Source organism: Nipponia nippon, unplaced genomic scaffold (assembly GCF_047370975.1).
Source record: "Nipponia nippon isolate SJK-2023a ecotype South Korea unplaced genomic scaffold, ASM4737097v1 scaffold_6, whole genome shotgun sequence".
Lineage (NCBI taxonomy): Eukaryota > Metazoa > Chordata > Aves > Pelecaniformes > Threskiornithidae > Nipponia > Nipponia nippon.
The window spans coordinates 58,589,774-58,612,152 of NW_028262380.1; the positions used below are offsets into that span (position 1 = coordinate 58,589,774).

At 38.8% G+C, this 22,379-nt stretch overlaps 2 protein-coding genes across 7 annotated transcripts in view; both read left to right on the forward strand.

Moving 5' to 3' along the window:
* The window catches only part of RRH (retinal pigment epithelium-derived rhodopsin homolog), a 20,574-nt gene extending 14,126 nt beyond the window's left edge, over positions 1-6,448 (forward strand). For 5 of the 6 annotated variants that reach the window (XM_087738013.1, XM_087738015.1, XM_087738016.1 and 2 more), the window contains 4 exons: positions 731-884; positions 1,249-1,417; positions 3,219-3,397; positions 4,852-6,448. In XM_087738013.1, the coding sequence (XP_087594139.1) occupies positions 731-884; positions 1,249-1,417; positions 3,219-3,397; positions 4,852-4,957 (608 nt within the window). In that variant the 3' untranslated portion in view covers positions 4,958-6,448. The remainder of the gene's footprint in view (positions 1-730; positions 885-1,248; positions 1,418-3,218; positions 3,398-4,851) is intronic. The other variant, XM_087738014.1, reaches the window with a different exon arrangement.
* On the forward strand, positions 53-22,060 carry LRIT3 (leucine rich repeat, Ig-like and transmembrane domains 3). Its single transcript, XM_087738011.1, has 5 exons — positions 53-582; positions 6,428-6,561; positions 7,756-8,234; positions 16,453-16,758; positions 17,821-22,060. The coding sequence occupies exons 1-5, from the start codon at positions 361-363 to the stop codon at positions 18,921-18,923; spliced, it is 2,244 nt and encodes a 747-aa protein (XP_087594137.1). The 5' UTR covers positions 53-360; the 3' UTR covers positions 18,924-22,060.
* Positions 22,061-22,379: the final 319 nt, after the last annotated feature.

Genomic DNA, 22,379 nt, shown 5'->3' on the forward strand with positions numbered 1-22,379 from the left:
GTACTGTACTTATGGTCAAAAATCATTCACTGTTGAATCTATGAAATAAGAGTCTAATTGTATTGTTTTCTTATGAATGATTCCATAATTTCAGTGCTGGATATAATTTGAATTTAGGGCATGATCCTACAGTACTTGGTTAAGTTAGTTATCTAGTTGGCATGGATGGTACTGCTTGTGAAAGTGAAAATTTCACAATGAGGCTGTTAGTCTGTTTATAAGTTGTGTTTTCATGGCTGTTTCCAGTCTTTAGACGGCCACATCCTCATACAGGTGCGCATGAAAAGCCTCTAGTCGTGGGAGGCTTTGACCTCTGTCAAGCGGGTGTGTGCCTCTAGTGTTGTGTTAACACTGTACTGGATGTTTCTCTCTGCTCTCTGTTACAGCTGTATTGTAACAGTTAATTCCTCCCCCTGCAATCACGCAAAGATGTACTTGAATGCACTGTTGCATAATGAACTTTTTGGCATAGAGTTAGGATCAAGTGTTGCCTGTATGCTGGGAGTTGGAATGGGTGATGGTGTTGATGAAGTGGTGTTTAAGGCTGGAAAGCTTGAGATGTCATTCAGCAGTATGAAACAGGTATGCTACAGTGTTCGGGAGTGTAGGCCTTGGAAAGGATCGTTATTAACCTGGTATGTGCTTGCTGGAAGCCACTTGTCATTCAGGTTCAACACTGGAAAGAAGCAAAAGATGACAACGGTTTGTGATTGTATATGCTTGGCCACAGGAAGAAGAATGACTGCCCGTAGCTATGCCGCTCTAATCCTTGCTGCTTGGATAAATGCAGTATTTTGGGCCTCCATGCCTACTGTAGGCTGGGCTAGCTACGCTCCGGATCCGACTGGAGCAACATGCACAGTAAATTGGAGGAAAAATGATGTGTAAGATTCCCCTTTACCCTTTCTTTTAAATTTGTTGTCTTATTGAAGGCTAAGATTATTTAATTCACCACTATATGAGCATAATTTCTTCTTTCTGAAGTATGAAGCCTAATTTATAAAAATAATTTAAAAACAATGGAAATAATATAGAGCAAGCGTAGAAAAAAACATAGGAATTGAGCCATGCTTGAAAACTGCAAGACTTGTAGTTGCTAATAAAAAAAATAAAGCTAAAGAAAATTTTCCTAATTTTTTCAAAGCTTGTTTTAAAGTTTCATAATCTAATCAAAATATCAAATTCTTTAGTAGCTTTTCCTGGATGGCTATTTGTAAGTTACTGTGTTTTGTTTTTCTGTCTTATCAGGTCCTTTGTTTCCTACACAATGAGTGTAATTGCTGTTAATTTTGTTGTACCCTTAACAGTCATGTTTTACTGTTATTACAATGTTTCCCGAACAATGAAACAATATGCCAGCAGTAACTGCCTGGAGAGCATCAACATAGATTGGTCTGACCAAGTAGATGTGACGAAGGTATGGTAAATGAGGGCATGTTTTGTTTTAAGCATGTTATTTTGAGTTAAAGTCTTGGGGGCAAAGGAACAGTGCAGCCTTTTAAGCATTTCTGTTTTCTACATTCCCCCTTTTCCTTTCGTACTAAATATTAACTGAAATTTAGCCTTGGTGAAAACTCTTGTCTTGACTTACAACACTAGGTTCTTTACTTTGAGCCTACTACTCTTTCCAGATGAATAGCTACGTTAAGGCTGGGAGTAACATGAATTTTCCTTGCCTCTGCCCTCTGTCATTACATAGAAATGTGCCTCAGAGGTGTCCTAGGAGGACTTTTACTCTTTGTGTCTGCAGAGTCCTTAGGCTGTCTGCTAGGTTCACAGGTGTATCTGGTCTGAAATGAATTGGTCAACTCTGATTTGAACCCATGGCCTAGAAATGAAAGTGTGTTTCCAAGCTCCCAAGCTGTGGGATTCCGATCCCTTGTTCTTTTCAGTCTGTTGAGCTTATCTCTTTCTTATGTAAACAGTAGCAAATGTGAGTTATGGCATAAAATGATATATTCTGCCTGGAAGCTTGACATTCTTTAGTCCTTGAGAAAGCTTGAAGTTCACTAGCTCCTTTGATTTTGTGTAAAGATATGATTTATGGTTGGGCATGATTAAAAAAGTGAGAGAAAATTGGACAGAAGAGTACGTACCTATGCTTTTGAATTACTTATCCATGCAAACTTCATTCCTTGGAAAACTTTTTCATTGCTAAATTCTGAAAAATGGTATTTTTACCTAAAAATAATTTGAGCATTTTGCTCTTCTGAAGAACTTTCAGAATGCTTGAAACTGAGGATTCAGTTATAAGTTTAGACTGACATTTGTGAAGAAAATGCATTTTTCCTGTTTTGCAGTTGAAGACACTTGAGTTCTATTTAAAAAGAAAAAAAGGAAAAAGAAAAAGATTGAAGCTTTGGAGTTAAGCAGTATCCTTCTTTAGAACTGGACTGCTTGCTTTTTCACAAATTAGCATCTTTAAACTTTCTACGAACCAAACAAACTTCTAAACAAAAGGGTTCGTTCTTTACATTATTACGAATAGGTACTGCATTTGTTTTTAAATAGGAATCTTCTGTGGAGAGGGTCACTGCTTTTTTATTGGTTATGCTCTAGAACAGCTCATACAAAGCAGCCGTTTACTTCTTGTTTCTCATTTTGTTCATCACTGAAAGACTGAATAAGGATATAGGGAAACAACACTAGGGAATCCTGTACATACAAAGAGCCCTGCAGTTTTGTTTGGTTTCCTGGTGGTTTGTCCTCTTGATCAATTTGAGATTTCCATTCCAGTTTCCATTACTGACTCATGTCCTGACAAAAGCCAGAAAAGTCTGTCCTGATTGATTCCTCTCCTACCCTCCCACTACCCCCAGTTTGTCGCTATTCAGTTCCAGCTGTGGTGTGGTATGTTCTGGGGTGTGAGCCCCAACATGCTCAGGTTGTTCTCTCTGACAGGCAGGCAGAGAAGACATGAATGTTCAGACATCTCCTCAGTATGATGCTTGCACATGGCTATCATGCTCCATGACGGAGGACTATACGTAATGAAATAACAGCATGGCAAAACACATGGCAGTGTGATGTGCTATGAAATCCCCAAAGTGAGATTTCATTATAACCTGTCAAAATTTGTCAGGTGTGCTTGTTTACATGTTGTTATTTGGTCCTGGGTAGCTCTATTTGCACACAGCTACATGTGATTTTGAAGTCAGGTTGTGAGGTCTTCATCTTCAGTTAATACTGCTTATGTGTTTCTTCCTCATGTTTTACAGATGTCTGTTGTGATGATTGTAATGTTCTTGGTGGCATGGTCTCCCTATTCTATTGTGTGTTTATGGTCTTCCTTTGGAGACCCAAAGAAAATTTCTCCTGCAATGGCCATCATAGCTCCTCTATTCGCAAAATCTTCCACATTCTATAATCCCTGCATTTATGTCATTGCAAACAAAAAGTAAGTGTTCCTAATGTACTACCAGTCTACTTCATGATTTTAGCTATCATCTAACTATAGAAGGATCATCTGTGAAATATGACAAACTGATTAGCAAAGAGATCAAAGGGTAAGCCACTGTTGATGTACCAAAGATGAACTTTTGGACAGGAAAGTCTAAAAAAAAATAGTTTTGATCACCATCAGAACATACTGAATTGATAAAGATTTTTGAGAACACATTAACAAAGCTTTTGTAAGACAGTTTTGAAAGTCCCTTTGTGGTTTCTCAAAGGGACTCATTATGGAATTTGGGTTGAATTATAGAATCATAGAATGCTTTGGGATGGAAGGGACCTTTAAAGGTCATCTAGTCCAAGTCCCCTGCAATAGGCAGGGACATCTTCAACTCGATCAGGTTGCTCAGAGCCCCATCGCGCCTGTCCTTGAATGTTTCCAAGGATGGGGCATCTGCCATCTCTCTAGGCAACCCATTGCAGTGTTTCACCACCCTCATCATGAAAAATTTTTTCCTTGTGTTCAGTCTATGTCTACCATCCTTTAGTTTAAAACCATTACACCTTGTCCTGTTGCAGCAGGTCTTGCTAAAAAGTCTGTCCCCGTCTTTCTTGTAGCCCCCCCTTTAAGTATTGAAAGGCTGCAATAAGGTCTCCCCGCAGCCTTCTCTTCTCTAGGCTGAACAACCCCAGCTCTCTCAGCCTTTCCTCATAGGAGAGGTGCTCCATCCCTCTGATCATTTTTGTGGCCCTCCTCTGGACCCGCTCCAACAGGTCCATGTCCTTCCTGTGCTGAGGACCCCAGAGCTGGACGCAGTACTCCAGTTTTATCAGAAGTAGACTGGTTTTAATGACTGTGGCCAAAATGTGTGGTGTCTTAGTGATGTGTAACTTCTGTAGATTTCCTTGCTTGATTTGGGATGTGTCATATTCTGACTGATCAGGATGGATTGACACTTTTTGTTAAAGTAAATAAGCTAAGCCTGTTCTTCTGTTTTGAGCGAGCCTATCAAATGCTCTAACCAAGCCAGTGCCTCTTACTGAGAACTGGGTTTTGTAAAGAGACATCCCTCCTTTCTCTACTACCAACCTAGAAGCAGAGCCTGTGACCTCTGTCTAGGTGAACTTATCTGATCCTGCTGAGTCAAGGAAAAACCATCTTGTTTCTTCCCATTCTGTAAGTTCATCTTTGTCATGGCTATACCCCGTCCTGGAATAAGCAAAAGCTGCTGTGACCCCTGTTGTAGAAGAAACACTGAACTTAACTGAGTTATTCCTGTACATAGAAGTGAAAAAGACTCAGGTCCTCTTGAGTTCCAAATACACCATTTGTTATTAAGTAAGTTTTACTAACATTAAAAAACAGCTGTCATACTTAAGGCCAGCTTACCTAGGTTTTCTTTGTATTTGGTTCTCCAGCTAACGGTCTTTCTGCTTTCCCTTTCTTGTCCTTTGCAGGTTTCGGAGGGCAATCCTGGCAATGGTGCGATGTCAGACAAGACAAGAGATAACTATAAACAATGCCTTGCCCATGAGTGTATCTCAAAGTGCACTGACGTCGTAGAACTCATGTCATTTGCCTGCATAATTTACATGGAAAGGAATGAAATCTGGGTTAATGTTAATTAATCTTTTGGAAGATTAATCTTTTGGAATAATAATCTGCCCCAGCCAGCCAGCTGTTTTCTGTTAATCACAGTAATCTTTTTAGATAGGTTAAGAAGACAAAAAGACAAACCACTAAGACTTTAGTTTTTGAGAGTGAGGTTTATTGGCCCAATATATCTGTCCCAAACAAAAAAGGCTAGTGAAGTGGTCACCGTGACTCTTACAAGGTTGGACAAGGTGACACAGGGGCAGGGAGAGACTGAAGCAGGAAGTGCTTAGGTTCAGTAACATAGATTTTGCACCCGTAATTCCTTTCATGAATTACTTTCCCTCAACTTCCCTTGAAAGTTTTCCAGGCTTTAAATGTTCTGGATTGTCCCTGTGTGAATATATTCCTATACCAAGTGTCCATGTTGATAAGCTTTACAAAGTTCTGTTTCTGTGAATGTGTTAAGATACCAAAATATCTAGCCAAACCCTATAGAACCTGTTATCAGCTTTTAGTATTTTGAAGGAGTTTCAGGATATTTAGTGTATTTTCAATGTTTTGGCTCACACAACCAAATGAATTTGTAGGACAGACAGCTTTTGTTTTAGTAGTAGTACATTTCTAGTGCTTGTGACTGCACAGCAAATCCTGAAAATGAGACAAAATGCACCCTAAAGCTTGACACTTGGGAGGCGCATAAAACGGAGTAAATATTTGTGGTCATTTCTCATCGTTTCTAAGTCAATCTCATGGTTATATAAGTCTGTTGTGTAATTTTCAAAAAATACCTTTGGTGATGTGAGCAATGGATTTATTCAGGATGGAAAAGATAACTGTGTATAGATATATTTATGAATGGTAGTATATGCACTCTTGATGATTCTCAGATTTTGAGAATAAATATCTTCTATTATTACGTATGCATGCATCTGAAGTTTGGCTTTGCAGTGTGTAACTTTTTAAAAATATATGTGTTTTTTGAGAAAAACCTGTTTTTACGGGATTTTTTAAAAACTCTGGAATCTAGGCTTCCTATTAATTTGTAATTTTTAGTATTAAAAGAAAATGCCATGCAATATCCTCATGCTGTGCTAGATTTCCTTCAGGAACCTTGGAACACTTTATGGACAGGAACTAATGCATTGCCTCTTAGAAGGAGCAAAGAGATATTTTATTATATACTGACCCTACAAGCTAGATATTAAAATAGCCTTGAAACATGCTGGATATGATTTGAAACAGAGTGTGTTGTTCTGACAGAGTAACGAATGAGCTGGTTTAACTGATCCCTTTCAGGATACATTTGAAGGTTAAGCAACTACAGATCTCAGCTAATCTGATGTAATCTGCTGTTACTAAATGGATGTCTACATTCACATTCATAGCACACTGCACATGAGTGCCTAGGAATAAAGTTTTCAAATTTTTTCATATCAGTTCTGCTGGGAGGAGGCCATGTATCTGTTTGTTTACTTCTACCTCCTAATGAGATTTTTTGAAGAAGTGCATGGGTTTTGTCCTTCACAATGCACTTGCATTTACCATGGCAGAAGCGATGGCACTGGAACAAGGTATATATTTTATTATTTGTTATACAAGGGAATTTATAAGGAAAAGGGTTAAAGAAATTGGAAATAACATTCTCATACATTGCAAATTAGTTCTAGCATAGTTGAAATAAAGGCGTGTTTTACACTACTGTTATATGGCTAGCTGTGTTCCTGAATAGGAGCAGATGGTGATTATGGCTTTGCACTTAGCAAATAGCTACTCTAAATCTTCAGGTTTTGCAAAAGGCAATTTCTTTCCTTTCTGTTTCTACAAACTAGTTGTCTACTGTAAGGTGATTCTGGTTTAAATAAATACAGTAGTTTCTTCTTTTTTAATCTGCAGGAAAATCATATTATTTTTGGTAATAAAGAGGTTAATTTGAAATTTGATGATCTGGGTATTGTCATGTCAATTTTGCAAGATACTGTTTGTCATTGCTACTTATTGTCACAACATATCTAGTATAAAGCTGCATGAAGAGAAAATAAAATAGAGGAAGAATATAGAGAAAAGGCAGAGAAAATTAAAGATGGGCTTATCGAGGGGAGGGGAATCTTCAAGCTAATATGTGCAAACAGTGTACCCCAAAGAAACGGAAACCTACTGATTCTTGAAAATGCTGAGAAATCCCATTTCACTGAAATCAATGGGAGCAGAAAGTTCTTAGCACCTCTAAAAAGCAGGTCGTTTCTGCATAGACACCAGAAAGAGGGCTAGAAAGCTCTCATTTAGAGAAATATGCTCACATTTTCAGTGTTCAGTCTATTCTGAAGGGTAAATATAGACAAATACTTTGAATCTTCATCATGCAGGAAAATTAGAAATTAATAATGCGGTATTCTGAATTTCCATAAAACTGATGGCATGCAGTTCCCACTTGAGATACATGCATGTATTATTCCTTATACAATGGCTTCTGTTTTTCAGTTGTCAAGAGAATGAGGGACAGAAGATGGTGCTTACACACTTTAGAATAAAGCAAATCTAGATTTCATGCAAAAGTATCATTGCTATTTTGTATTCTTTTTCTCTTTAGAAATTTGACATTTTTCTTTTCAATTTTTAAATACAGAGGACTGTTCTTGATTTGACATTCTTTATTCTGCTAATAGTGTTGCAGAATGTAATAGCATTTGCATTGAAATCTGAAATACAAATTTCTGATAAATAAATGCCAATATCTCTTTCCTTTTTTGTTTCTTTTTTCCTGCTAGGGCTGTGCTCTGTAATGATCCTGACATGTATGAGATCCCAGTGAATGTTCCTGTGGATACTGTAAAACTTCGTATAGAGAAAACTGTCATACGAAGGATTCCAACTGAAGCCTTTTACTACCTAGTAGATCTCAAATACCTGTGGGTGACTTACAACTGTGTGGCCAACATTGATATTAGCAGTTTCTATAACTTAAAACAACTGCATGAGCTACGGCTGGATGGTAATCTGCTCTCGACTTTCCCTTGGGAATCGCTGGCAGAGATGCCCAACCTACGGACTCTTGATTTACACAACAATAAAGTGACCAGCATTCCCGCTGATGCTGGCCGGTACCTGAGAAACCTCACCTACCTGGACATATCCAGCAACAAGCTAACCACCTTGCCCTCAGACTTGATGGACATTTGGCCCCCCTTCTCAGAAGCTGTCCTGTCCAAGAATACAGACATTCTGGCGACCCAGAGAGTCATTTTGGGTATGTTAAACAGCCGGTTTCATTCCTTATTAAAATGTACCTAAATGTCAAGTTGTGAATGAGAGCAGGCAGGGCACCAGCCTGGGATTCAGGAGAGTGGGTTTTATCCAGGTCAGTCTTCTGGTTTGCTCTGTGATTATTTATTTATTTATTTTTTTGCTGGTGACAGAAAACTACAAAATTAAGATAGTGACCTCCATTTATGTTGTTATCTCAAGGTTATAAAACTGAAGTAAAATCTACGAGATTCTGGTCTATAGGAACACAGGCCATATGGAGTATTCAGTATCCATATAAATGCAGGACTTCCAAAAACTGTGTTTCTGATGACATTTCCCTCATCACTGTATGTGGTTGCAACTGCAAGCATGTCTATTTGCAACGTTTTTTTCCACTGTCTGTTAAGCCAACCAAGTAGCTGGAGTTGATGCTCATATGAAGCCTGTGCTGACACACAGTGCGGCAGATAGCATTGGTGGCTCAAAAGAGGGCAACTCTGCTCTCCCCATGACTCCTGTTGACCTTGTGTTGCTCTAAAGCTGACTGATTATCCTGAAGCTTCTCCCAATTTACATGTCAAATATGAGAGAGAGAATAGGAATCTGATCCCTGCAACTTCACAGTACTTTTTAGAGTATTTAAGGTAAGTATTTAAGAACAGTTTGGCCAGACTGATTTTTTTCATCATTTTATTCCACCTCGCTAGTGTACCGTCACCTCAGTTCTGTTTATGGCTTTTTTCTTTATCTTACACTTTCTCTCCACTTCCTAGTCTTGCAGGTAACCCCTTTCTCTTCAGTAGTCTCAGAACATGGCTGGAACAGCTCTATCAATAGTGTTCTCTTCTATTGCTGTTTATGTATAAGCGCATGTTTTGACATTTTTGTAGTGTAGTGTAGCAGGTGGAAGGGAAGAAAATGAGCTGGCTCTCTTTACTGCAGTAGTTCTATACCACTGATAAAGACCTGCCCTGCATTGTACTGCCCAGTATTTCCAATTTCTTGATCTAAATCCCCACTGTTCAGTGTTCATTTGTTCAGCTGCTTTGTTTCACAGCAGAAGCTGCAATTTGAGACTCTTATTTAGATGAGATTGTATGTAAGTAAGTAACTTCATAGATGCAAGTAGGCTGAACGAGTTCCTCACATGCATGGTAACTGTAGGTTTGCAGCGTTAATAGGATCTTCATTTATTCAGGATTAAAAAAAAAAAGAACAAGCTGTAAAAGTAAGTCCAGCTCAGTACCCCTTTCCCTGTCCCCACACTGAAGGCTACAGGAGGCAGTAAAGTAGGAGCTGACTGTGCTAGATCTAATCCTCCTGATGATCTCATGTGGGAATCCCAGAGGTTATTTGGTTTCCTTGTCTTACATAGCCCTCATCACTTAAAAAACAAAACAAAAGAAACAAACAAACAAAACAACCCAAAAAACAAACACCAAAAAACCCCAAACCCACACACACTCCTCTCCTTCCCTTCCCCCTGGCAACCATCTGCAGGCTTTGTTGGCGCAGGCACTTTGCCAGCCTCCTCTAGTCCTGGCAAACCCTCTGGTGCCAGCATTGAGTTCTCTAGAGATTTGGGATGTGACCTTTGGATCATTTTCATTTATGAACAACTGGGTTTGAACACAGATCTCCAGAGGGGAATGCACACTGGGTTCAAACAGCACCTTGCTTCTCTTTTTTTTTTTAACGTTACATGCTGAGGGAGGCTCTGTGCAGTCATTCTAGATTTGGATCTGAGAATGCAAAATGCCAGGTAGTACTTTCATTGTGTTGTGTTCAGTAAATCTACCTTAGGTAAGCTGTGAATAATTAGCTGAATTTTCTTTCATTGACATCATAGCCTTCCGATGAGTATATCCCAGTGCAGACAGACAGTGCTTGCTATATAAGAGACTCTATAGTGAATAAGAAAACGCCCCTTCCTCTGAAGATTATTTAAAAGAAGGGTAGACGTGGTGCTCGAGGACATGGTTTAGTGGTGGACTTGGTAGTGATAGGTTAACGGTTGGACTCAATGATCTTAAGGGTCTTTTCCAACCTTAATGAGTCTATGATTCTATTCTATGACTCTATGATTAGAAAGTGCAGTGCTCTTTATGTCACGGGTTATTTTGACAAGCTTACTTAATCTCCACTAAGTGTTAGTTTTATTATCTATATTACTGGAGCTGGCAAAGTTGTAGTTATGCCAGTCATGCTCACTGCCAGAGGCTCATCCTTAGGTTGCTGTTCATGGACTGTTACAAAGCGGTTGTTTTTCAGGAATGAATGGTTGATAGAAACTATGAGGCTAAAAAGATGACCCAGGAGTTGAGATGTCTCTATAATGCTCCAACCATAGGAGATGTTGGCTTAGAAGGACAGGAGCAAGATGTGCTCTGTGGGATTGCTTCCTCTCTGACACCGCTCCTGTCTCTACTGGAACTGCTGGAGCCTGAGGGAGGAGAAACCTATCTATGGGATCATAGATACTCTCCTCCTTCTCTGAGGTGGTGATAAGGATCACAGAGGTATGTGAACAGGAAGGGTTTCAAAAAGGCCTCTAGCCTGCTGGGATGCAGATCCAGATGAACTGAACCGTTCTGGTTAAGTCAGTGCTGTTCTTAAAGCCTGTGGCCAGACCATTCCAGAGCCTTCTATGGTAACCTCTTCCAGTGCTTATCTATCAGGATAGTGAGAAAGTTTCTCTTAATATCTAACCTCAATCTCCCTTACTGCAAACTAAGCTGATTACCTCTTGTCCTACATGAGATGGACATACAGAAAACCTAATTACCATCTCTAATAGTAACCTCTCATAAGTTTTCCTTCCCTGTTTGCTGCCTTGACTAATCACACCATTTCTTTCATCAGTTTCTTAAAGACTGAGGTTGGTGGTTTTTTTTTCCGTTTTCTACCATAGTTACTGGTTCCCTTTGGACTCTTTTGGGTTTTAAAAAAAAGGTTTATCTTAAAATGTGATGCCCACAATTGTACGCTTTAGTGCTCAAGAGTGTCCTATGTGCCCCAGCTGTTCTCTGTGGAAGCATTCAGCCTGACCTATGTGCCTACATGGAATGGTAACTGCAGCCAGAGCTCTGCTAGAAGCTGGAACCCAGAGCAAATAAATGCTGTTTTTGTCTAGTCAGGAAAACAGCAGTCAGATTCTACTTAGTGTAAGCAATTATGGCTTGAGCTGGCTTCTCTCCTAGTTCTGGCAAAACAAGATTCTCACTTGTATTTAATTAACGAGATCAACAACAGCAAAGCCCCAAACTCAAATGTTTGTGCATATGTATTTTTTAACACCAGGAGGCAATTTTATCTTCAGTGTATTGACTGAGCATCAAGAAAGTTGCATGTAAGAGGAAGTTCAGGTTCCCCGTGTTTACTTTAAGAACTCTTGGAGGAGCCATGGACTACTTTTGTCAGGGGAATGGCAGGTTAGCATCTCCTTATTCCAATTCATAATCTCTGTACTTAGGGGTTTGGGTTTTTTTATTACCTCCCACTGTATGATGTTCCTCTGTGTGGACACTATGCTAAATGAAAGAGGGTCAGGGAATGATTCCTGGCCCTCTGGCCAAGTGGCTCACTCTGGCTCTTACCCGCACAGTTTAGGGCCAGTTCTCTGTAACGCTGACTGGCTGTTCCACACTTCATAAGATTTAGCCCTTGGTCTTCTGTGGACTCTACAGGATGCTGCAGTGACTCTAAAATGTAACTGTGTGGGTGGGGGTGTTTTTTCTTCAGTTCAAACTGCGTGAAGTAATGTGAGCATTGTATTGCGACCCATAGAATTGTGCTTTTGTAATATAAAATGGCAGGGGTATGTTGTATGCCTGATGGGCTTATAGGCATGCAGGATACTTTGGAGGTGCAAAGCCTGCTGCACTTATGTTGGGGGCAGGAACAGGATAGAGAGCACCGTCCTTGATGTGGTCTCACCCATAAGCCTTTCAGGGAGTAATCCCTGGAGTGCGAACTGTCCCTGGAGCCACATCTGGCTTTGTCTTGGAGAGCGCCCTTTGGAACAGTTCAAAGCAAAGCTGTGGAGTGAGCTGACAATTAAGCAGTGGAAATAATTGAGGGACCAGTGTGTGAGGTCATCTGGCCCTCTCTTGGTTACCTCTGGAGCTATAGCCTAATACTTTGATCCAAATCACAGCTAAGTTTCAGCATTGGCTACAGAGATTGAAATTTCTGGTGTGAACAATGCCAGTAGCATTTTCCATATGGAAAAATCACATCTAGTGAGTCACTGAGAGGAACAGAGGAATCCAGGATTTGATAGAGTGGCAGTTAGATGAGGTCTTGCCTCTGCTGCATGTAGAGGTGCCAAAAACTTGAAAAGCTGCAGGTCCATCAGGCTCCCAGCTGTTATGCCGGGCCATTGGGTAGATGCTGCTTTTCCTGAAACTACTCCCCAGCAATTACTGTGTGAATATTTCCATCGGCCCAAAACTTGAATATTTCACATACTGCTATTTTACAGCAACTGAAAAGCAGTGTGTTATACAAGTTCTGGTCTGAGACTGGTTACTGATTTACAAAGGAAATTTCACTCGTAGCTATTTCGAATGCTAAAGTCCATATTGACACAGCATGGGGAAACCCTGCTTACTGACAAGACTGCAAAAATGCGCACGCACAGACACATGTATACGTATATTTGCCATTGTACACGCAAGCATACATATAAATGTGTGAGAGTAAATTTAAAATATGATAAATCTAGAATAAAGAAAGGTTTTTAGAGCAATTTATAATCCATATTTAATGTTAAAATATACTGCATTGGTATATTGCAATGCATAAATATTTATCAATGTTTGTTTTGCCTTGGTTAGTATTTCTTTCTCAGGTCAACAAGCTGCCTTAATATTTCTACAAAAGAATCCACAGTTTATAAAGACTTGGTGTTCCATCAGATACACATGCCATTGGAGACTTACCATTATTTTTATTTTCTCTTCTTAAGAAATTATTTTCCTGAGGGGATTCCATCTCATTCCTTTATTAAAGCTCCCCATTTTTTCCAATTTCTTAATTTTTTTTCCTTTTTTTTAAACTTTTCTTTATTCTTCCATGAGTTTGTTCTCGCTTTTACCATCTTGTAAACACAAGCTTTTAAATTTCAGAATACCCTTTGTAGTTTGGAAACTAGGTTTACATTCCCATTTCTGTTCTCTTCAATAGCTAACTGAAGTATAATCAAATTCAGTGTTTTATCCTTCTTTCCAACTCAATAGTGCTTTCATCTTTTAATTTTGGGAATTCACATGACTTGATGACTTACAAATGGCTGTGTAAGTTTACTAAAAATAATGTGAATACTGTCAGATATTGGCAAGACACAGATAAATAGAAGGGATGAGCCGTGGAGGCAAGGAAGGAACTCCTGTAGCTGTATATATTATATGTATTTATGTAAGTCCTGCTTCTTTAGCCCGTTCCACTGGGAAGCATGATGGATGGGGGAGATGAGGCAACTAACTGAAATAACTCTTTCTTTGCACTAAAGCACAGAAGTACAGAGTCTTCTTGGACTACAGCTTTCTTCTGAAGCTGAAACCAGGCCTTCAGAATGATCTGAGATGGTCAAACCTGTGTCCCAGACTGGACTAAACAACCATCCAGTCTAAGGACTATCCATCTTTGCTTCATCATCCCTTCTATTTTGTCAATTTCTGATACTTATTGTAACACATTTGGGTCTTCTTTGGGACACTGGGAGAATATGAAAGCCATGTATTTGTATATATTAGGAAAAATTTCTTCACCAAAAGGGTTACCAAGCACTGGAACAGGGTGCCCAGGAAAGTGGTTTTGTCACCGTCCCTGGAAGTATTTAAAAAAACATGTAGATGTGGCACTTAGGGACACGGTTTAGTGGTGGACTTGGCAGTGTTAGGTTTACGGTTGGACTTGATGATCTTAAAGGTCTTTTGCAGCCTAAATGATCCTATGTTTCTATTTGAAAGGCCTTTGAGCACTGCTAGTAGTATTAGAAACAATAATAAAACCCATCCTTTCCTGCAGTAAAGCTTGTAGGATGCAGAAAGGTCGCAGAAGAAATATTTTCAGTAGTGTTCAATGTAAGGGACAATCTGCTGCCTGTTATATGGAATGGGAGCCCTACTGATGCTGCAAATCTGTCCTGATTAACGCTGTGGACCCAGAGTTCCTGCCCCGCCACCTGCTTGTAGCACGGCTGCCTCATGCTTCTCTCCTCTAGATAGCACAGAGGCCATGCTGGGAGTTCACATCCGTTTTAGCAGCATTTGTTATGGACGACCTCTGGCAGCTGAGGCCTTGTTTCAAGGGGATCCTGTCTCCCCTCTTATACCTTAGGGGAATTTAATTTTCAAATGCTCATATAGTCTCCTTCCTGACATAGTGAGGAAAATTGACCCCTTATAAGCAAGTGAGAATGAAAAAAAAAAAAAACAACCAAACCAGGAATATTGTCTCTAACTCTGTAACTACAAACTAAAGCTTGCCTAATTTAAAAGTTAAGCACAAATAGTTACACACATGTGCTTGATTGGGCAGAATTTTTATGAGTACAGTTGTTGTGCCCAGACATATGGAAAACATTTGGATGGTATCTCTTTTGCTTGTGAATATATGTGTGAAGTTCACAGGAAAAATTTTTATATTTTGGAGATTATTTTTTCTTTTTTTTTTAAGGAAAAGCAATTGCTGATACACTTTCCTTGATTTCTCCTTTTCCATCCCAGCTGGCAATAAGTAGTGAATAGATGTAAAATCTCTTATGTCTGGAAGGGGTGAAATTGGATTGTGATGTCAAAGTCATGGAATCTCTTCAGGTCAAGTCATGTTTTAAAGAGCAGGGATTAATTGGGGTTTACCACAGTTTGAACCAATCACTGCCGTTGTGCTTAAAATAACCTAATCTTGGTTGGGTGATAAAAGAAAGCAGTAGTTAATTATTCATGTATTCTTTCATCTATAAGTTTGTTCCAGAACAAAAACCAGAATTTTTCCATTAGCTATTTTGATAATTCCTAAAAATACACACTGAACAATATTAGCAGGTGTTTCAGGTTTCTTTTTCTTTTAATTTTGCTTTAATTAATATGACTTGTCTGTTGCACTAATCAATAAATTCAATAGTGAGGGGTTCTTGCATACCATCCCTCATTTCAGACTGTAAGTTCTGTTTATTGTTAATACTCCAAATAAATTAAAAAGGAATGCCCAAAAGTATAAGTCAAATGAGAAGATATTTGAACTCATGAGTGATATGCCGTGTGGTGTTTTACCTGGTGAAGCCACTGTTGCTCTATGAAGGTCAACGTAGCGGAGTAATCAATACCAGCTGAGGATTTAGACTCTCATTCCTCAGAAATGGCTGCTCTCTTTCACCATAATAAGTTCACCAAGAGGGAGAAACCTCTCATTCAAAGACTTTGGAATTAAGAAGCAAATGTTATAGCCTCTAACAGAAGAGGAAAGATAGCATTCTTGTGTGCTATCATAAAAATATTGTAGTCATCGGCTTTTTTCAGGGTCCTTCCCATTTTCTACTCTTCTGCTATACTTTTTGAATGTATTTCAGAGGTTGTCCTAAACTGAAGCCAGATTTCAAAGAATATTTGTGTAGTTCAGAGCCAGATAAGAGTTTTATTGGCCTAAAGCTTTGTCTCCTTAGCCTTTATCCTTTTTTCAAGGGGCAGAAATGTTGGTGTAAGCTCTAAACCCTTAAATCATCATGTTTTCTGCAAGCATTGAAAACAGGGTCTGAGAGGATCAAACTGTAAGAGCCCAAAGAAGGACTAAGAGCAGAAGAGAGTGACAGGATGCAATAGCCCTGAGAAGCTATCTTTCCAGAAGGCACAGGCAGGTGAAAATCTATCATCAGTCTTAAGACATCTTTTCAAAGTGTTTTTTTCCTAGATAAATAGCAAAGTTAAGCAAAGGTAGTGCCAGCATATTACTATGCTCCTGTAAACTTTTGTGAAGAAAAAGTTTAGCTTAATAAACATCTATACTGTTCTTCCTCACTGCAAAAACTCTCCCACCAATCAGCCAAACAAAAAAGACAAATTAAAAGAGGAAAGATTAACTCAGAATAAGTCCGTGGTTCTCCTTGATTGTACTTAGTGGTAGTCATGTGTCATACTGTAATCACAATATCCATATATTGTATTGCCTGACAACATTATTATTTTTTTTTTCTTTCCCCTCTTCCCTCTCTGCTTCAGGTTTGCAGGATAACCCATGGTTTTGTGACTGTCGCATTTCAAAGCTAATTGAATTTTCCAAAATTGTGGACAACTCAGTTGTACTTCTTGATCCATTGGTTTCATGTAGTGGACCTGAGAGCCTGGCAGGAATCTTGTTCCAGAGAGCTGAGTTAGAGCAGTGTCTTAAACCATCCGTGATGACGTCGGCGACAAAAATCACTTCCCCGCTGGGAAGCAACGTTCTGCTACGCTGCGATGCGACTGGGTACCCAACACCACAGCTTACTTGGACTAGGTCAGACAATATACCAGTGAACTATACAGGTATAATTGCTCTTTTATAGGAAATGCGAGAACCTGGAATTGTTGGGTTGCTTGTGCTTTGAGATCATTATAATGAGTAACAATGGAGTGGGTATTGCACCAAGCTGGCAATTGTATCTGTGCAACAGCTGTTAGGAAATTCTTTGTCTAGGTCTTGGTCTGAACAGGTCCAATAGACTGTTCTGATTCTGGATGTGGTCTGTAATAAGAACAATGTGTGTGGAGGGGGGAAATGGATAAAACAGGGGAAGGATAATGGAAAATGGAGGTTGGGATAGTTGGGCCCTAACTCAGAAGCTGAAAAGTAGAAAGAATTCGTTACTGGAATCTCTGTTTCTGTTCAAAATGTTCATGTTAAAAAAGCTAGTGAGGCCATAACGGAGCCACTTAAAACTCAGCGTTGTAAACACAGGATTTTCAAAAATCATGTTTTCTATGTTATTTGCAAATGTTTATTGTTTATTTGCAACACCCATCTTGAACGCTAAAGAGGCTGTGATTGTCTGATACCATTCTAGCTGCTATGATAGATATTTATGCAGTAACTTAAATATAAAAAATGTTTCTTGCTAATGCCAAGTAGTTCCAGTTATCTTAAATTGTAGGTCTAAAGAAGGTAAGATATTTCAGTACTTTGGACTATTAAGACAAAAGTAATTTCCAAAAATGTTTTAAATGGCTGGTGTGTTCAGTGTCACTTGAAGTCAGTGAGACTTGTATTTCCTAGTCACTTAGCAGCTTTAAGACATTTGATTTCTCTTTATATGGTTTTGTTTTACTTAGTGAAACTGCAAATTATATTGTAATTCCTCCAGACATTCTATTCCATTTTGACCCAAGCTGAGCACTTTTCTGCAATAATATAAAATGGCAGGGAGTTCCGTAGTTTGTGTGGGGTTTGATTTGGGTTTTTGGGTTTTGTTTGTTTGTTTGTTTGTTTTTAAAGTTTAATACATGTGATTCCTCCTGGCAGAAATAACTTAAGGGAAGAAGTAGTCTAACAATGTTTACTTTCTCTTTAGATCCCTTTTATAATGTTTTACTCTTTGCATTTTCCTGTAGTAATTCAAGAAACACCTGGAGAGGGTGTCAGATGGTCCATAATAAGCTTGACAGGGATTTCGTACAAGGACGCAGGAGAATACAGATGTAAAGCCAAGAACTTAGCAGGAATGTCAGAAGCTGCTGTCACTGTCACAGTGGTTGGTGTAGTTACTACAACAGTGTCACCACAGAAGTATGGAAGGAAGCAAGAGGCAGAGAGACAGAATACCACTCAGGAGGAATCCAAGCAGGAACCTGAGAGGACAACCACACCTCTTCCCACCACACCAACTACCACAGCACTGGTTAGCACTGAAAGATCAACAAGCGTCAGGTTTACTGACAAGAAGCAACCCAGGCCTGTGTTCGATGAAAAGAAAAATTCAAAGGCAGTGACAAATGGGAACAAAAAGCAGACTGGGGAGATAAGCAAGAAAGGTGAGGTGACAAAGCAGACTGGGGAGATAAGCAAGAAAGGTGAGGAGACTTCATTGAATACAGCAGGTATGGCTGAGCAAAATGTTACTGTAAAGAACCTAAGAGTGATCAGTGAAACTGATGAAAGAGTGACCTTAACTTGGAAAACTGTCAATGCCACAAGCAACTCTGCAGTGACTGTGTTATACTCAAAGTATGGTGAGAAAGATATGTTGCCTCTGAGCACTGATTCTAGCAAAAACAAAGTCACAATTGATGGTTTGCAACCTAGTACTCAATATATGGCATGTGTCTCACCCAAAGGAGTGCCACCTACAAAAGAGCAATGCATTATTTTCTCCACTGATAGGTTAAACGATGAAAGCAACTCTCAGTTTTCTATTCTGATATTGGCCAGCAGTGCGGGATGTGTGGTTGTTTTACCTTTGATATTTTTCTTACTCTACAAAGTTTTAAAACTTCGTGTGAAACCGAAAACTGCAAAGGAAGCTGATCTTGCAAAAGAGACCTATGTGAAATTTGAAACACTATCTCTGAAGCCTCGGACAGTGAATGCAGGAGAGCAGCGCTGGGCACGAAGGTACACAGATGAGTCAGAAAGACTTCTCCTTTGTTCTAGGTCAAGCATGGATTCTCAAATGACCTTCAAAAGTGAGGGCTCTAGGTCTGAGTATCTGTGTTGAACGTGGTTGAGGGAATATACAATAGGTAAAATTAATCCAAAATGATGATACTGCATCTAGAAGCAGGTTGGTGCTAGCTGGTGGTCAGAATATATTACCTGATGTAATGCAGTCTACTGGATGGGTAGGGTGGTGGGTGGGCAGGAAAACAGAAGAAAAATGTTGCCTGTTTATTTTCTTTTTTATGTTTGTGACTTTGGATGTGAAGGAATGATGTTCTTCAAAAGATAAATACAGCAAGAAATGGTTGCCTGGTTAAAGATCTTCTATTTTTTGTTTTCATTAAAATATCATTCTGTTTTCTCTTCTCTCGTTTTACTGTATGATGTGCTAGTTGCATGTATCAAACATTAATCACAACTTTCATAAAAACCATGTACTTAAAAATAATAGGAAAATGGTTTAAACTACATCTATTAAGGTCAAAACTTTATTTGAAAATACAAGTTTTCTTTTGACATCAGCTTGTGCTTTGAGATGTCATACAACTCTGTACAGTATCTTGGGCTGGAAGTGATCTCAGGCCAATCAAGACTGAAGCTAGGTAGCCACAGCTTATGGACTCTTGAGAGGTACAATACACATCACGTTGTCATTTTGCAGATGCTATGGCAAAGGAGCTTCTTTAGTATTCTGAAGCTCAGGTAAGATACCATTATGAGTAACTCTGTGAGAGATACTAGATATTAATAATGTTAATTTACATCAAATGATCTTATTGTAAAATCTCAGCCTTAGAATTTACTTGGATGCATATGTCTATATACCTCAATTTCAGAAATCTCTGTACAGAAAATTTTGTGGTATGGTGTAATACAACACACACTCTCAGATACCTATATTGCATACATATTGCACAATATTATGTACTACACTGTAGTAATATAATACATTTTGAGATACAGTAAGAGGAGGTCTTGTCCTCAGGTCATCTTGGATGTGTAATGAAGCTCAATGAGCATAGTGAAAGTTAATTGTGAGCATGCCTCACAGTGTTTAAAAAAAATCAGGTATTCATATTAATAGTAACGATGAATGCAGAATTGCCTATTAATGATAATGAATTGTCTATTCTGAGGCTGCTTTTTTATTGCCTGAAGTAAATAACAGAGTTTTTATTGTTTTAGGTTCAAATATTAAGGTTGGGAGTATGTATGAATTGAGAACCACAGTTTTTCCTAAAAATTACAACTGCATTGTTTTCTTGGACCTTTCTATGCCTGTTTGTTTTGCGAGGAAACTGGGAATCTTCTCTTTACAGAGGGCAAAATATTACTCAAAGCTACAAACCAAAGCTTAGTTAACTTCAAAATTGTGGCATTTCTTGGTGTCGCTAGTGTAGGATTAAATTTTGCCTGCTGGAATGCTAGAGAGCTTATCTTGTAAGGCATAGCTTGGCGAGAGGAAAACGCTTTGTCAGAAAACCTCCAACATAAAATCATGGCAGAAAACGAACACATTGAAAAATCTCCATAGCATCTTCATGATGGTGCTCAATGGTCAGGAATAATAGAATGAGTATTTGAGACCATGGGAGCTGTAGTAAGGAAGCAGGTGAGATGTTCAAAAGTGCAAAATTAGCTTACCCGCATATGCTTTTAGAATTAACCTTGGTGTTCCTTTCTGTGTTACTAGTATGTGTGGTTATAAAGTGATCTTTTTCCATGGATAATTTTGATAGCAGTGAAAATGTTTTTAGTTTTCTGAGTGGGATATTTTTACTTTGGCAGTTTTTTTGAAATTTGGCATTTTTTAGGGAAAGCAGATCCTTTTTGTGTCAAAACCAAGGTTCATCTGACAAGCAGTTTATGATAAACTAAATTTGTAACAGGGTCTGAGGTGTTACAATATTTGCCTTCTATTTTCCATATAGATAGCGTAGCCAGTAGTCATTGCTGAAGGTGTTTCCAATTAACAACACCCTGTTTGTCATTAATGAGACCAATTATTTCAACATTTATTTTTTAATTTGTGGCGAATATTTGATTTTAGGTTTCAAAGTTTTGCAAGAAACTTGAATCTCACTCTGGAGTTCAAAAATGCTGTCACCTGACTTGTAGATGATACATCAATACATTGGACTGAGGTGGTACAAAACTCATTTGAGAGAGCTCGCTTGCAAATGTGAAACCTTTTGGTTTGACTAATCCTTGTGGAATTAGCATGTCCTACATTTAGAAATTAATCTCTGTGACCACGTGTGCTCTCAGTATATCAAAGATGGAATGTATTATAAAGGGCATGTTCTTTCAAGAAAACATGAGATACATTATTTTTTCCACAGTTCTCGAGACAACAGAGTTATATAACCCGGACACGCTTCTGTACCTCATGTCAAAACAGCAAATTTGCTGGGGAATTTCAATAGGAATTTGATACAAAGGCCAAATCACACTATAAAGACATGTGACCTGCATCACCCAGGATTGGTTTAATTAAAGAGCTGAAGAAATGCTTCTGGTAATAGATGCAAATTTTTATACTGTAAATTGTTAATGATAGAATCATTATGAGACAGATTTTTGTCACCCATAATCAATTTGTACAATATATTCTGAAATGCAATATTGAATCAATCATCACTATGAACAGTGATGACTGTGCTTGCCTGGTAGGAGAATTTGGAGAGGATTTAACCAATGTTTATGCATCGCCTTTCATATATTTTGCACTTTGTTAGCTCAATTCATCCTGCATTTCACCAAAAAGGTTAGACTTCTTTGTATGCATTACCTACAAGGGATGTGTCAAAATTGGATGGTTAATGAAATAACTGAGTAATGCGAGCTGAATTCCAAATAGATCTCATTTTTACTTAAAGCTTTAGAGGGCCTCAGCACTTGTCATAGTTAACCACAATCCTGGCTTCAATGTGCACTTACTAAGCCAAACTTTAGGCATCCATGCATCTATTTTAGTCCTTGCCATTCCTCACAGTGGACTTCATATTCCTTGCACTATCATCAGATTCTCCTACTTTTCTCAGGCAGGGGATTAAGAGAGAAAACTCTTTCGTGTGTACCATGAAGACGTCTGTAATAGCAAAAATGTTCAGACTTGGGCTATATCTAAGAGGCTAAACAAAGGAAATTTTAAACTCGTTACCTCTTTAAAGAAGTAATTAAAATAGAAGTTGTTTTGATGTGAAAATAAAAGATTGTTTTTATACATGACCGTGTGTTTACCTGACCCTTTCATCTTTGTTTATAGCTTTAGACAATATGTGATGAGTGTAGCTGTGGGGACAGGAGGAAATCTGAGAAGAAATGAGAGAAAATACAAAAAGAAGGCTGAGAAACAATGGAAGGGTAATATCCTAGAGAATGCTGGGACTGCGTGCCACAAAGTCTTTTGCTTGCAATTCTGCTATGTACATGGCAAGGGTGCTGGGGTGTCTGCAGACAAGTAGCTATAAAAGGATGGATGAAGATATTGCCAGCGTATTGCAATGAGTGG

Coding starts and splice junctions, on each gene's coding strand:
- LRIT3 (XM_087738011.1), top strand. CDS start 361: ATGTTTCTCTCTGCTCTCTGTTACAGCTGTATTGTAACAGTTAATTCC. Junction 583..6,427: donor CATTCAGCAGTATGAAACAG/GTATGCTACAGT, acceptor TTTTCATATCAG/TTCTGCTGGGAGGAGGCCAT. Junction 8,235..16,452: donor GACCCAGAGAGTCATTTTGG/GTATGTTAAACA, acceptor TCTCTGCTTCAG/GTTTGCAGGATAACCCATGG.